General features: G+C 50.4%; 1 protein-coding gene across 6 annotated transcripts in view; it reads left to right on the top strand.

Annotated features, from left to right (window-relative positions):
- LOC138252618 (histone-lysine N-methyltransferase NSD2-like) overlaps positions 1–16,313 on the top strand; it is a 388,560-nt gene that overhangs the window by 343,813 nt on the left and 28,434 nt on the right. For 5 of the 6 annotated variants that reach the window (XM_069205757.1, XM_069205755.1, XM_069205753.1 and 2 more), the window contains exon 10: positions 13,176–13,368. The exons of the other annotated variant lie outside the window; for it this stretch is intronic. In XM_069205757.1, the coding sequence (XP_069061858.1) occupies positions 13,176–13,368 (193 nt within the window). The remainder of the gene's footprint in view (positions 1–13,175; positions 13,369–16,313) is intronic. 6 annotated transcript variants of the gene reach the window in all.

Here is a 16,313-nt window from a genome sequence, read left to right on the forward strand (position 1 = left end):
GCTGGTTCCCTCACAGGAGGGACCAACAACTCTGAAATCACTGAGGATAACTCCAGTGAAGAGGACATCCAGTTAGCCAGGATGGCCAAAAGATTGGCTTTGGAAAGACAGATCCTAGCCATAGAGAGGGAAAGACAAGAGATGGGCCTAGGACCCATCAATGGTGGCAGCAACATAAATAGGGTCAGAGATTCTCCTGACATGTTGAAAATCCCCAAAGGGATTGTAACTAAATATGAAGATGGTGATGACATCACCAAATGGTTCACAGCTTTTGAGAGGGCTTGTGTAACCAGAAAAGTGAACAGATCTCACTGGGGTGCCCTCCTTTGGGAAATGTTCACTGGAAAGTGTAGGGATAGACTCCTCACACTCTCTGGAAAAGATGCAGAATCTTATGACCTCATGAAGGGTACCCTGATTGAGGGCTTTGGATTCTCCACTGAGGAGTACAGGATTAGGTTCAGGGGGGCTCAAAAATCCTCGAGCCAGACCTGGGTTGACTTTGTTGACTACTCAGTGAAAACACTAGATGGTTGGATTCAAGGCAGTGGTGTAAATAATTATGATGGGCTGTACAATTTATTTGTGAAAGAACACCTGTTAAGTAATTGTTTCAATGATAAACTGCATCAGCATCTGGTAGACCTAGGACCAATTTCTCCCCAAGAATTGGGAAAGAAGGCGGACCATTGGGTCAAGACAAGGGTGTCCAAGACTTCAACAGGGGGTGACCAAAAGAAAGGGGTCACAAAGACTCCCCAGCAGAAGGGTGATGAGACAACCAAGACTAAAAATAGTAAAGAGTCTTCTACCGGCCCCCAAAAACCTGCACAGGAGGGTGGGCCCAGAGCCTCTTCACAAAACAATGGGTACAAGGGTAAAAACTTTGATCCCAAAAAGGCCTGGTGTCATAGCTGTAAACAGCATGGACACCAAACTGGAGACAAGGCCTGTCCCAAGAAAAGTTCCACTCCAAACTCCAATCCAGGTAACACTGGAATGGCTAGTCTCCAAGTGGGATCAACAGTGTGCCCAGAGCAAATCAGGGTCCACACTGAAGCTACTCTAGTTTCTGAGGGTGGGGTGGATTTAGCCACACTAGCTGTCTGGCCGCCTAACATGCAAAAATACAGACAGCAACTCTTAATTAATGGGACTAGAATAGAGGGCCTGAGGGATACAGGTGCCAGTGTCACCATGGTGACAAAGAAACTGGTTTCCCCTGGCCAATACCTGACTGGAAAAACTTACACAGTCACCAACGCTGACAATCAGAGAAAAGTACATCCCATGGCAATGGTTACTTTAGAATGGGGAGGGGTCAATGGCCTGAAGCAGGTGGTGGTCTCCTCAAATATCCCAGTGGACTGTCTGCTTGGAAATGACCTGGAGTCCTCAGCATGGGCTGAGGTAGAGCTAAAAACCCATGCAGCAATGCTGGGTATCCCTGAACTGGTGTGTGTGAAAACAAGAGCACAATGCAAGGCACAGGGTGAAAAAGTAGAGCTGGAGTCTGGAAAAATGGCCCAGCCTACCAAGAGAACAGGAAAGTCAGTTGGGAAACCAACTGCAACACAGCAAAAGAAAGGGAACCTCTCTTCTCAGGAAGAAGTTCTGCCCTCTGAGGGAACTGAGCCTTTGGAGCTTGAACCTTATCAGGTTGAGCTCTTAGGCCCAGGGGGACCCTCAAGGGAGGAGCTGTGTAAGGGACAAGAAACCTGTCCCTCTCTTGAAGGCCTTAGGCAGCAAGCTGCTGAAGAGTCCAAAGGCAAGAAAAATGGAACACATAGGGTCTATTGGGAAGATGGGCTCCTGTACACTGAGGCCAGAGACCCCAAACCTGGTGCCACTAGGAGAGTGGTAGTGCCTCAGCTGTTCAGAGAGTTCATCCTAACATTGGCCCATGACATTCCCCTTGCTGGACATTTGGGACAAACCAAGACGTGGGAGAGGTTAGTCAACCACTTCTACTGGCCCAATATGTCCCACATGGTTAAGGAGTTTTGCCTCTCCTGCCCCACCTGTCAAGCCAGTGGTAAGACAGGTGGGCATCCAAAGGCCCCCCTCATTCCACTTCCTGTGGTGGGGGTGCCCTTTGAAAGAGTGGGTGTGGACATAGTTGGTCCACTGGAACCTCCCACAGCCTCAGGAAATATGTATATCCTGGTAGTAGTGGATCATGCTACCAGGTATCCTGAAGCTATTCCCCTTAGGTCGACTACTGCCCCTGCAGTAGCCAAGGCCCTCATTGGTATCTTTACCAGAGTGGGTTTCCCTAAGGAGGTGGTGTCTGACAGAGGTACCAACTTCATGTCAGCATACCTAAAGCACATGTGGAATGAGTGTGGAGTGACTTATAAATTCACTACACCTTACCATCCACAAACTAATGGCTTAGTTGAGAGATTCAACAAGACATTAAAGGGCATGATCATGGGGCTCCCAGAAAAACTCAAAAGGAGATGGGATGTCCTCCTGCCATGTCTGCTTTTCGCTTACAGGGAGGTACCACAGAAGGGAGTAGGGTTCTCACCCTTTGAACTTCTGTTTGGTCATCCTGTAAGGGGACCACTTGCCCTTGTTAAAGAAGGCTGGGAGAGACCTCTCCATGAGCCTAAACAGGACATAGTGGACTATGTACTTGGCCTTCGCTCTAGAATGGCAGAGTACATGGAAAAGGCAACCAAAAACCTTGAGGCCAGCCAACAACTCCAGAAGTTTTGGTATGACCAAAAGGCTGCACTGGTTGAGTTCCAACCAGGGCAGAAAGTCTGGGTTCTGGAGCCTGTGGCTCCCAGGGCACTCCAGGACAAATGGAGTGGCCCTTACCCAGTGCTAGAGAGGAAGAGTCAGGTCACCTACCTGGTGGACCTGGGCACAAGCAGGAGCCCCAAGAGGGTGATCCATGTGAACCGCCTTAAGCTCTTCCATGACAGGGCTGATGTGAATCTGTTAATGGTAACAGATGAGGATCAGGAGGCAGAGAGTGAACCTCTCCCTGATCTTCTGTCATCAGACCCAAAAGATGGCACAGTAGATGGAGTGATCTACTCAGACACCCTCTCTGGCCAACAGCAGGCTGATTGTAGGAGAGTCCTACAACAGTTTCCTGAGCTTTTCTCCCTAACCCCTGGTCAGACACACCTGTGTACCCATGATGTGGACACAGGAGACAGCATGCCTGTCAAGAACAAAATCTTCAGACAGTCTGACCATGTTAAGGAAAGCATCAAGATGGAAGTCCACAAGATGCTGGAATTGGGAGTGATTGAGCGCTCTGACAGCCCCTGGGCTAGCCCAGTGGTCTTAGTCCCCAAACCTCACACCAAAGATGGAAAGAAAGAGATGAGGTTTTGTGTGGACTACAGAGGGCTCAACTCTGTCACCAAGACAGATGCCCATCCAATTCCAAGAGCTGATGAGCTCATTGATAAATTAGGTGCTGCCAAATTTCTAAGTACCTTTGACTTAACAGCAGGGTACTGGCAAATAAAAATGGCACCTGGAGCAAAAGAAAAGACAGCATTCTCCACACCTGATGGGCATTATCAGTTTACTGTTATGCCCTTTGGTTTAAAGAATGCCCCTGCCACCTTCCAAAGGTTGGTGAATCAAGTCCTTGCTGGCTTGGAGTCCTTTAGCACAGCTTATCTTGATGATATTGCTGTCTTTAGCTCCACCTGGCAGGATCACCTGGTCCACCTGAGGAAGGTTTTGAAGGCTCTGCAATCTGCAGGCCTCTCTATCAAGGCATCCAAATGCCAGATAGGGCAGGGAACTGTGGTTTACTTGGGACACCTTGTAGGTGGAGGCCAAGTTCAGCCACTCCAACCCAAGATCCAGACCATTCTGGACTGGGTAGCTCCAAAAACCCAGACTCAAGTCAGGGCATTCCTTGGCTTGACTGGGTACTACAGGAGGTTTGTGAAGGGATATGGATCCATTGTGACAGCCCTCACTGAGCTCACCTCCAAGAAAATGCCCAAGAAAGTGAACTGGACTGTGGACTGCCAACAGGCCTTTGACACCCTGAAACAAGCAATGTGCTCAGCACCAGTTCTCAAAGCTCCAGATTATTCTAAGCAGTTCATTGTGCAGACTGATGCCTCTGAACATGGGATAGGGGCAGTTTTGTCCCAAACAAATGATGATGGCCTTGACCAGCCTGTTGCTTTCATTAGCAGGAGGTTACTCCCCAGGGAGCAGCGTTGGAGTGCCATTGAGAGGGAGGCCTTTGCTGTGGTTTGGTCCCTGAAGAAGCTGAGACCATACCTCTTTGGGACTCACTTCCTAGTTCAAACTGACCACAGACCTCTCAAATGGCTGATGCAAATGAAAGGTGAAAATCCTAAACTGTTGAGGTGGTCCATCTCCCTACAGGGAATGGACTTTATAGTGGAACACAGACCTGGGACTGCCCATGCCAATGCAGATGGCCTTTCCAGGTTCTTCCACTTAGAAAATGAAGACTCTCTTGGGAAAGGTTAGTCTCATCCTCTTTCGTTTGGGGGGGGGTTGTGTAAGGAAATGCCTCCTTGGCATGGTTGCCCCCTGACTTTTTGCCTTTGCTGATGCTATGTTTACAATTGAAAGTGTGCTGAGGCCTGCTAACCAGGCCCCAGCACCAGTGTTCTTTCCCTAACCTGTACTTTTGTATCCACAATTGGCAGACCCTGGCATCCAGATAAGTCCCTTGTAACTGGTACTTCTAGTACCAAGGGCCCTGATGCCAAGGAAGATCTCTAAGGGCTGCAGCATGTCTTATGCCACCCTGGAGACCTCTCACTCAGCACAGACACACTGCTTGCCAGCTTGTGTGTGCTAGTGAGGACCAAACGAGTAAGTCGACATGGCACTCCCCTCAGGGTGCCATGCCAGCCTCTCACTGCCTATGCAGTATAGGTAAGACACCCCTCTAGCAGGCCTTACAGCCCTAAGGCAGGGTGCACTATACCATAGGTGAGGGTACCAGTGCATGAGCATGGTACCCCTACAGTGTCTAAACAAAACCTTAGACATTGTAAGTGCAGGGTAGCCATAAGAGTATATGGTCTGGGAGTCTGTCAAACACGAACTCCACAACACCATAATGGCTACACTGAAAACTGGGAAGTTTGGTATCAAACTTCTCAGCACAATAAATGCACACTGATGCCAGTGTACATTTTATTGTAAAATACACCACAGAGGGCACCTTAGAGGTGCCCCCTGAAACTTAACCGACTGTCTGTGTAGGCTGACTAGTTCCAGCAGCCTGCCACACCAGAGACATGTTGCTGGCCCCATGGGGAGAGTGCCTTTGTCACTCTGAGGCCAGTAACAAAGCCTGCACTGGGTGGAGATGCTAACACCTCCCCCAGGCAGGAGCTGTGACACCTGGCGGTGAGCCTCAAAGGCTCACCCCTTTGTCACAGCCCAGCAGGGCACTCCAGCTTAGTGGAGTTGCCCGCCCCCTCCGGCCACGGCCCCCACTTTTGGCGGCAAGGCTGGAGGGAACAAAGAAAGCCACAAGGAGGAGTCACTGGCCAGTCAGGACAGCCCCTAAGGTGTCCTGAGCTGAGGTGACTCTGACTTTTAGAAATCCTCCATCTTGCAGATGGAGGATTCCCCCAATAGGGTTAGGATTGTGACCCCCTCCCCTTGGGAGGAGGCACAAAGAGGGTGTACCCACCCTCAGGGCTAGTAGCCATTGGCTACTAACCCCCCAGACCTAAACACGCCCTTAAATTTAGTATTTAAGGGCTACCCTGAACCCTAGAAGATTAGATTCCTGCAACTACAAGAAGAAGGACTGCCTAGCTGAAAAACCCCTGCAGAGGAAGACCAGAAGACGACAACTGCCTTGGCTCCAGAAACTCACCGGCCTGTCTCCTGTCTTCCAAAGATCCTGCTCCAGTGACGCCTTCCAAAGGGACCAGCGACCTCGACATCCTCTGAGGACTGCCCCTGCTTCGAAAAGACAAGAAACTCCCGAGGACAGCGGACCTGCTCCAAGAAAGGCTGCAACTTTGTTTCCAGCAGCTTTAAAGAACCCTGCAAGCTCCCCGCAAAAGGCGTGAGACTTGCAACACTGCACCCGGCGACCCCGACTCGGCTGGTGGCGATCCAACACCTCAGGAGGGACCCCAGGACTACTCTAAGACTGTGAGTACAAAAACCTGTCCCCCCTGAGTCCCCACAGCGCCGCCTGCAGAGGGAATCCCGAGGCTTCCCCTGACCGCGACTCTTTGAAACCAAAGTCCCGACACCTGGGAGAGACCCTGCACCCGCAGCCCCCAGGACCTGAAGGACCGGACTTTCACTGGAGGAGTGACCCCCAGGAGTCCCTCTCCCTTGCCCAAGTGGAGGTTTCCCCGAGGAACCCCCCCCTTGCCTGCCTGCAGCGCTGAAGAGATCCCTAGATCTCCCATTGACTTCCATTACAAACCCGACGCTTGTTTCTACACTGCACCCGGCCGCCCCCGCGCTGCTGAGGGTGAAATTTCTGTGTGGACTTGTGTCCCCCCCGGTGCCCTACAAAACCCCCCTGGTCTACCCTCCGAAGACGCGGGTACTTACCTGCAAGCAGACCGGAACCGGGGCACCCCCTTCTCTCCATTCTAGCCTATGTGTTTTGGGCACCACTTTGAACTCTGCACCTGACCGGCCCTGAGCTGCTGGTGTGGTGACTTTGGGGTTGATCTGAACCCCCAACGGTGGGCTACCTTGGACCAAGAACTGAACCCTGTAAGTGTCTTACTTACCTGGTTAAACTAACAAATACTTACCTCCCCTAGGAACTGTGAAAATTGCACTAAGTGTCCACTTTTAAAACAGCTATTTGTGAATAACTCGAAAAGTATACATGCAATTTTGATGATTTGAAGTTCCTAAAGTACTTACCTGCAATACCTTTCGAATGAGCTATTACATGTAGAATTTGAACCTGTGGTTCTTAAAATAAACTAAGAAAAGATATTTTTCTATACAAAAACCTATTGGCTGGATTTGTCTCTGAGTGTGTGTACCTCATTTATTGTCTATGTGTATGTACAACAAATGCTTAACACTACTCCTTGGATAAGCCTACTGCTCGACCACACTACCACAAAATAGAGCATTAGTATTATCTATTTTTACCACTATTTTACCTCTAAGGGGAACCCTTGGACTCTGTGCATGCTATTCCTTACTTTGAAATAGCACATACAGAGCCAACTTCCTACATCCAGCAAATGCAAAGTCTTGTACCCCACCGCTGATCCACCAATGTAGGAAGTTGGCTCTGTATGTGCTATTTCAAAGTAAGGAATAGCATGCACAGAGTCCAAGGGTTCCCCTTAGAGGTAAAATAGTGGTAAAAAGAGATAATACTAATGCTCTATTTTGTGGTAGTGTGGTCGAGCAGTAGGCTTATCCAAGGAGTAGTGTTAAGCATTTGTTGTACATACACATAGACAATAAATGAGGTACACACACTCAGAAACAAATCCAGCCAATAGGTTTTGTTATAGAAAAATATCTTTTCTTAGTTTATTTTAAGAACCACAGGTTCAAATTTAACATGTAATATCTTGTTTGAAAGGTATTGCAGGTAAGTACATTAGGAACTTTGAACCATTTCAATTACATGTATACTTTTCAAGTTATTCACAAATAGCTATTTCAAAAGTGGACACTTAGTGCAATTTTCACAGTTCCTGGGGGAGGTAAGTTTTTGTTAGTTTTACCAGGTAAGTAAGACACTTACAGGGTTCAGTTCTTGGTCCAAGGTAGCCCACCGTTGGGGGTTCAGAGCAACCCCAAAGTTACCACACCAGCAGCTCAGGGCCGGTCAGGTGCAGAGTTCAAAGTGGTGCCCAAAACGCATAGGCTTTAATGGAGAGAAGGGGGTGCCCCGGTTCCGGTCTGCTTGCAGGTAAGTACCCGCGTCTTCGGAGGGCAGACCAGGGGGGTTTTGTAGGGCACCGGGGGGGACACAAGCCCACACAGAAATTTCACCCTCAGCGGCGCGGGGGCGGCCGGGTGCAGTGTTAGAACAAGCGTCGGGTTCGCAATGGAAGTCAATGAGAGATCAAGGGATCTCTTCAGCACTGCAGGCAGGCAAGGGGGGGCTTCCTCGGGGAAACCTCCACTTGGGCAAGGGAGAGGGACTCCTGTGGGTCACTTCTGCAGTGAAAGTCCGGTCCTTCAGGTCCTGGGGGCTGCGGGTGCAGGGTCTTTTCCAGGCGTTGGGACTTAGGTTTCAGAGAGTCGCGGTCAGGGGAAGCCTCGGGATTCCCTCTGCAGGCGGCGCTGTGGGGGCTCAGGGGGGACAGGTTTTGGTACTCACAGTCGTAGAGTAGTCCGGGGGTCCTCCCTGAGGTGTTGGTTCTCCACCAGCCGAGTCGGGGTCGCCGGGTGCAGTGTTGCAAGTCTCACGCTTCTTGCGAGGAGATTGCAGGGTCTTTAAAGCTGCTCCTTTGGATAAAGTTGCAGTCTTTTTGGAGCAGGTCCGCTGTCCTCTGGAGTTTCTTGTCGTCGTCGAAGCAGGGCAGTCCTCAGAGGATTCAGAGGTCGCTGGTCCCTTTGGAAGGCGTCTGTAAGGAAATGCCTCCTTGGCATGGTTGCCCCCTGACTTTTTGCCTTTGCTGATGCTATGTTTACAATTGAAAGTGTGCTGAGGCCTGCTAACCAGGCCCCAGCACCAGTGTTCTTTCCCTAACCTGTACTTTTGTATCCACAATTGGCAGACCCTGGCATCCAGATAAGTCCCTTGTAACTGGTACTTCTAGTACCAAGGGCCCTGATGCCAAGGAAGGTCTCTAAGGGCTGCAGCATGTCTTATGCCACCCTGGAGACCTCTCACTCAGCACAGACACCCTGCTTGCCAGCTTGTGTGTGCTAGTGAGGACAAAACGAGTAAGTCGACATGGCACTCCCCTCAGGGTGCCATGCCAGCCTCTCACTGCCTATGCAGTATAGGTAAGACACCCCTCTAGCAGGCCTTACAGCCCTAAGGCAGGGTGCACTATACCATAGGTGAGGGTACCAGTGCATGAGCATGGTACCCCTACAGTGTCTAAACAAAACCTTAGACATTGTAAGTGCAGGGTAGCCATAAGAGTATATGGTCTGGGAGTTTGTCAAACACGAACTCCACAGCACCATAATGGCTACACTGAAAACTGGGAAGTTTGGTATCAAACTTCTCAGCACAATAAATGCACACTGATGCCAGTGGACATTTTATTGTAAAATACACCCCAGAGGGCACCTTAGAGGTGCCCCCTGAAACTTAACCGACTATCTGTGTAGGCTGACTAGTTTTAGCAGCCTGCCACAAACCGAGACATGTTGCTGGCCCCATGGGGAGAGTGCCTTTGTCACTCTGAGGCCAGTAACAAAGCCTGCACTGGGTGGAGATGCTAACACCTCCCCCAGGCAGGAATTGTCACACCTGGCGGTGAGCCTCAAAGGCTCACCTCCTTTGTGCCAACCCAGCAGGACACTCCAGCTAGTGGAGTTGCCCGCCCCCTCCGGCCAGGCCCCACTTTTGGCGGCAAGGCCGGAGAAAATAATGAGAAAAACAAGGAGGAGTCACTGGCCAGTCAGGACAGCCCCTAAGGTGTCCTGAGCTGAAGTGACTCTAACTTTTAGAAATCCTCCATCTTGCAGATGGAGGATTCCCCCAATAGGGTTAGGATTGTGACCCCCTCCCCTTGGGAGGAGGCACAAAGAGGGTGTACCCACCCTCAGGGCTAGTAGCCATTGGCTACTAACCCCCCAGACCTAAACACGCCCTTAAATTTAGTATTTAAGGGCTACCCTGAACCCTAGAAAATTAGATTCCTGCAACTACAAGAAGAAGGACTGCCCAGCTGAAAACCCCTGCAGCGGAAGACCAGAAGACGACAACTGCCTTGGCTCCAGAAACTCACCGGCCTGTCTCCTGCCTTCCAAAGATCCTGCTCCAGCGACGCCTTCCAAAGGGACCAGCGACCTCGACATCCTCTGAGGACTGCCCCTGCTTCGAAAAGACAAGAAACTCCCGAGGACAGCGGACCTGCTCCAAGAAAGGCTGCAACTTTGTTTCCAGCAGCTTTAAAGAACCCTGCAAGCTCCCCGCAAGAAGCGTGAGACTTGCAACACTGCACCCGGCGACCCCGACTCGGCTGGTGGCGATCCAACACCTCAGGAGGGACCCCAGGACTACTCTAAGACTGTGAGTACAAAAACCTGTCCCCCCTGAGCCCCCACAGCGCCGCCTGCAGAGGGAATCCCGAGGCTTCCCCTGACCGCGACTCTTTGAATCCTAAGTCCCGACACCTGGGAGAGACCCTGCACCCGCAGCCCCCAGGACCTGAAGGACCGGACTTTCACTGGAGGAGTGACCCCCAGGAGTCCCTCTCCCTTGATCAAGTGGAGGTTTCCCCGAGGAACCCCCCCCTTGCCTGCCTGCAGCGCTGAAGAGATCCCGAGATCTCTCATAGACTAACATTGCAAACCCGACGCTTGTTTCTACACTGCACCCGGCCGCCCCCGCGCCGCTGAGGGTGAAATTTCTGTGTGGGCTTGTGTCCCCCCCGGTGCCCTACAAAACCCCCCTGGTCTGCCCTCCGAAGACGCGGGTACTTACCTGCAAGCAGACCGGAACCGGGGCACCCCCTTCTCTCCATTCTAGCCTATGTGTTTTGGGCACCACTTTGAACTCTGCACCTGACCGGCCCTGAGCTGCTGGTGTGGTGACTTTGGGGTTGCTCTGAACCCCCAACGGTGGGCTACCTTGGACCAAGAACTGAACCCTGTAAGTGTCGTACTTACCTGGTAAAACTAACCAAAACTTACCTCCCCTAGGAACTGTGAAAATTGCACTAAGTGTCCACTTTTAAAACAGCTATTTGTGAATAACTTGAAAAGTATACATGCAATTTTGATGATTTGAAGTTCCTAAAGTACTTACCTGCAATACCTTTCGAATGAGATATTACATGTAGAATTTGAACCTGTGGTTCTTAAAATAAACTAAGAAAAGATATTTTTCTATACAAAAACCTATTGGCTGGATTTGTCTCTGAGTGTGTGTACCTCATTTATTGTCTATGTGTATGTACAACAAATGCTTAACACTACTCCTTGGATAAGCCTACTGCTCGACCACACTACCACAAAATAGAGCATTAGTATTATCTCTTTTTGCCACTATCTTACCTCTAAGGGGAACCCTTGGACTCTGTGCATGCTATTCCTTACTTTGAAATAGCACATACAGAGCCAACATCCTACAGCGTCGCTGGAGCAGAGTTCTTTGGAAGGCAGGAGACAGGCCGGTGAGTTTCTGGAGCCAAGGCAGTTGTCTTCTGGTCTTCCTCTGCAGGGGTTTTCAGCTAGGCAGTCCTTCTTGTAGTTGCAGGAATCTAATTTCTAGGTTCAGGGAGAGCCCTTAAATACTAAATTTAAGGGCGTGTTTAGGTCTGGGGGGTTAGTAGCCAATGGCTACTAGCCTTGAAGGTGGGTACACCCTCTTTGTGCCTCCTCCCAAGGGGAGGGGGTCACATTCCTATCCCTATTGGGGGAATCCTCCTTCTACAAGATGGAGGATTTCTAAAAGTCAGAGTCACCTCAGCTCAGGACACCTTAGGGGCTGTCCTGACTGGCCAGTGACTCCTCCTTGTTGCTTTCTTTGTTCCCTCCAGCCTTGCCGCCAAAAGTGGGGGCCGTGGCCGGAGGGGGCAGGCAACTCCACTAAGCTGGAGTGCCCTGCTGGGCTGTGACAAAGGGGTGAGCCTTTGAGGCTCACCGCCAGGTGTTACAGCTCCTGCCTGGGGGAGGTGTTAGCATCTCCACCCAGTGCAGGCTTTGTTACTGGCCTCAGAGTGACAAAGGCACTCTCCCCATGGGGCCAGCAACATGTCTCTAGTGTGGCAGGCTGCTGGAACTAGTCAGCCTACACAGACAGTCGGTTAAGTTTCAGGGGGCACCTCTAAGGTGCCCTCTGGGGTGTATTTTGCAATAAAATGTACACTGGCATCAGTGTGCATTTATTGTGCTGAGAAGTTTGATACCAAACTTCCCAGTTTTCAGTGTAGCCATTATGGTGCTGTGGAGTTCGTGTTTGACAAACTCCCAGACCATATACTCTTATGGCTACCCTGCACTTACAATGTCTAAGGTTTTGTTTAGACACTGTAGGGGTACCATGCTCATGCACTGGTACCCTCACCTATGGTATAGTGCACCCTGCCTTAGGGCTGTAAGGCCTGCTAGAGGGGTGACTGACCTATACTTGCATAGGCAGTGAGAGGCTGGCATGGCACCCTGAGGGGAGTGCCATGTCGACTTACTCGTTTTGTTCTCACTAGCACACACAAGCTGGCAAGCAGTGTGTCTGTGCTGAGTGAGAGGTCTCCAGGGTGGCATAAGACATGCTGCAGCCCTTAGAGACCTTCCTTGGCATCAGGGCCCTTGGTACTAGAAGTACCAGTTACAAGGGACTTATCTGGATGCCAGGGTCTGCCAATTGTGGATCCAAAAGTACAGGTTAGGGAAAGAACACTGGTGCTGGGGCCTGGTTAGCAGGCCTCAGCACACTTTCAATTGTAAACATAGCATCAGCAAAGGCAAAAAGTCAGGGGGCAACCATGCCAAGGAGGCATTTCCTTACAAATTGTCTCTGAGTGTGTGTTCCTCATTTATTGCCTGTGTGTGTACAACAAATGCTTAACACTACTCCTTTGATAAGCCTACTGCTCGACCACACTACCACAAAATAGAGCATTGGAATTATCTCTTTTTGCCACTATCTCACCTCTAAGGGGAACCCTTGAACTCTGTGCATACTATTCCTTACTTTGAAATAGTGCATACAGAGCCAACGTCCTACAATGGTTGTCAGACCTTGGTGCGTGGGGCCCTCTCTCATTCTTGATTGACTTGAGGCACAGAGATCTACGTTAAAATTGCGTCCATTGTTTCTTTTTCTCAGCGCACAACCCTTTGCATGACTGCATCAAACTGTCTTCCGTGCGGGGGGGTCTCCTTTTTTCGCTGCCTTGCTTTGTTTCTGCTCCACCCTTTTTATGTGGGGCTGTTTTTGTTGCAGCCACCTTCCTAAATAGCCACAAGTAGTTTTAATAATTTTAGGTTCATAGCATGTTATTGCTGTGGGGCTGAAGGCTACTGCTTTTCCAACCTGCTTGTGGTTGTTTTTCCAGAGCACAACAAACTCCTCAGAAAAGAGCAAGAAGCACAAGAAACGGAAAAGAAAAGCAGGAGGTGATGGAAGAAAAGTCTCGGAAGATTACTGCTTCCGGTGCAATGATGGTGGCAAACTGGTGATTTGTGATCGCAAACTGTGCACCAAGGCATACCACCTCTCTTGCCTAGGTCTGGAAAAGCCCCCCTTTGGTAAGCACGGAGTCTGTGTAGATGTCTGCACGCGTGAACGTCCTTCTGTTGGGTAATGTTTTCTGTACATCCTCAGGCAGCTGTTGGGATCAACTGATAGCAAGAAATGCTTACTACAAAACCTTCTGCTTCTCATTAGCACAATCGGATTCTAACATTTAATCAACAACTTTTGCCTGTAATGTTATGTTTGATGGCGTGTGTGGCTGTAGATACACCCGCTGTAGGAAGTTGGCTCTGTATGTGCTATTTCAAAGTAAGGAATAGCATGCACAGAGTCCAAGGGTTCCCCTTAGAGGTAAAATAGTGGTAAAAATAGATAATACTAATGCTCTATTTTGTGGTAGTGTGGTCGAGCAGTAGGCTTATCCAAGGAGTAGTGTTAAGCATTTGTTGTACATACACATAGACAATAAATGAGGTACACACACTCAGAGACAAATCCAGCCAATAGGTTTTTGTATAGAAAAATATCTTTTCTTAGTTTATTTTAAGAACCACAGGTTCAAATTCTACATGTAATATCTCATTCGAAAGGTATTGCAGGTAAGTACTTTAGGAACTTCAAATCATCAAAATGGCATGTATACTTTTCAAGTTATTCACAAATAGCTGTTTTAAAAGTGGACACTTAGTGCAATTTTCACAGTTCCTAGGGGAGGTAAGTATTTGTTAGGTTAACCAGGTAAGTAAGACACTTACAGGGCTTAGTTCTTGGTCCAAGGTAGCCCACCGTTGGGGGTTCAGAGCAACCCCAAAGTTACCACACCAGCAGCTCAGGGCCGGTCAGGTGCAGAGTTCAAAGTGGTGCCCAAAACACATAGGCTAGAATGGAGAGAAGGGGGTGCCCCGGTTCCGGTCTGCTTGCAGGTAAGTACCCGCGTCTTCGGAGGGCAGACCAAGGGGGTTTTGTAGGGCACGGGGGGGACACAAGCCCACACAGAAATTTCACCCTCAGCGGCGCGGGGGCGGCCGGGTGCAGTGTAGAAACAGGCGTCGGGTTCGCAATGTTAGTCTATGAGAGATCTCGGGATCTCTTCAGCGCTGCAGGCAGGCAAGGGGGGGGTTCCTCGGGGAAACCTCCACTTGGGCAAGGGAGAGGGACTCCTGGGGGTCACTTCTCCAGTGAAAGTCCGGTCCTTCAGGTCCTGGGGGCTGCGGGTGCAGGGTCTCTCCCAGGCGTCGGGACTTTAGGTTCAAAGAGTCGCGGTCAGGGGAAGCCTCGGGATTCCCTCTGCAGGCGGCGCTGTGGGGGCTCAGGGGGGACAGGTTTTGGTACTCACAGTATCAGAGTAGTCCTGGGGTCCCTCCTGAGGTGTTGGGTCGCCACCAGCCGAGTCGGGGTCGCCGGGTGCAGTGTTGCAAGTCTCACGCTTCTTGCGGGGAGCTTGCAGGGTTCTTTAAAGTTGCTGGAAACAAAGTTGCAGCTTTTCTTGGAGCAGGTCCGCTGTCCTCGGGAGTTTCTTGTCTTTTCGAAGCAGGGGCAGTCCTCAGAGGATGTCGAGGTCGCTGGTCCCTTTGGAAGGCGTCGCTGGAGCAGGATCTTTGGAAGGCAGGAGACAGGCCGGTGAGTTTCTGGAGCCAAGGCAGTTGTCGTCTTCTGGTCTTCCGCTGCAGGGGTTTTCAGCTGGGCAGTCCTTCTTCTTGTAGTTGCAGGAATCTAATTTTCTAGGGTTCAGGGTAGCCCTTAAATACTAAATTTAAGGGCGTGTTTAGGTCTGGGGGGTTAGTAGCCAATGGCTACTAGCCCTGAGGGTGGGTACACCCTCTTTGTGCCTCCTCCCAAGGGGAGGGGGTCACAATCCTAACCCTATTGGGGGAATCCTCCATCTGCAAGATGGAGGATTTCTAAAAGTTAGAGTCACTTCAGCTCAGGACACCTTAGGGGCTGTCCTGACTGGCCAGGGACTCCTCCTTGTTTTTCTCATTATTTTCTCCGGCATTGCCGCCAAAAGTGGGGCCTGGCCGGAGGGGGCGGGCAACTCCACTAGCTGGAGTGTCCTGCTGGGTTGGCACAAAGGAGGTGAGCCTTTGAGGCTCACCGCCAGGTGTGACAATTCCTGCCTGGGGGAGGTGTTAGCATCTCCACCCAGTGCAGGCTTTGTTACTGGCCTCAGAGTGACAAAGGCACTCTCCCCATGGGGCCAGCAACATGTCTCGGTTTGTGGCAGGCTGCTAAAACTAGTCAGCCTACACAGATAGTCGGTTAAGTTTCAGGGGGCACCTCTAAGGTGCCCTCTGTGGTGTATTTTACAATAAAATGTACACTGGCATCAGTGTGCATTTATTGTGCTGAGAAGTTTGATACCAAACTTCCCAGTTTTCAGTGTAGCCATTATGGTGCTGTGGAGTTCGTGTTTGACAGACTCCCAGACCATATACTCTTATGGCTACCCTGCACTTACAATGTCTAAGGTTTTGTTTAGACACTGTAGGGGTACCATGCTCATGCACTGGTACCCTCACCTATGGTATAGTGCACCCTGCCTTAGGGCTGTAAGGCCTGCTAGAGGGGTGTCTTACCTATACTGCATAGGCAGTGAGAGGCTGGCATGGCACCCTGAGGGGAGTGCCATGTCGACTTACTCGTTTTGTCCTCACTAGCACACACAAGCTGGCAAGCAGTGTGTCTGTGCTGAGTGAGAGGTCTCCAGGGTGGCATAAGACATGCTGCAGCCCTTAGAGACCTTCCTTGGCATCAGGGCCCTTGGTACTAGAAGTACCAGTTACAAGGGACTTATCTGGATGCCAGGGTCTGCCAATTGTGGATACAAAAGTACAGGTTAGGGAAAGAACACTGGTGCTGGGGCCTGGTTAGCAGGCCTCAGCACACTTTCAATTGTAAACATAGCATCAGCAAAGGCAAAAAGTCAGGGGGCAACCATGCCAAGGAGGCATTTCCTTACACCCGCTCTATGTACTTCGGCCATCTAGTGTTGGGTCCG

The sequence above is a fragment of the Pleurodeles waltl genome, chromosome 1_2 (assembly GCF_031143425.1).
Source record: "Pleurodeles waltl isolate 20211129_DDA chromosome 1_2, aPleWal1.hap1.20221129, whole genome shotgun sequence".
NCBI classification, from domain to species: domain Eukaryota; kingdom Metazoa; phylum Chordata; class Amphibia; order Caudata; family Salamandridae; genus Pleurodeles; species Pleurodeles waltl.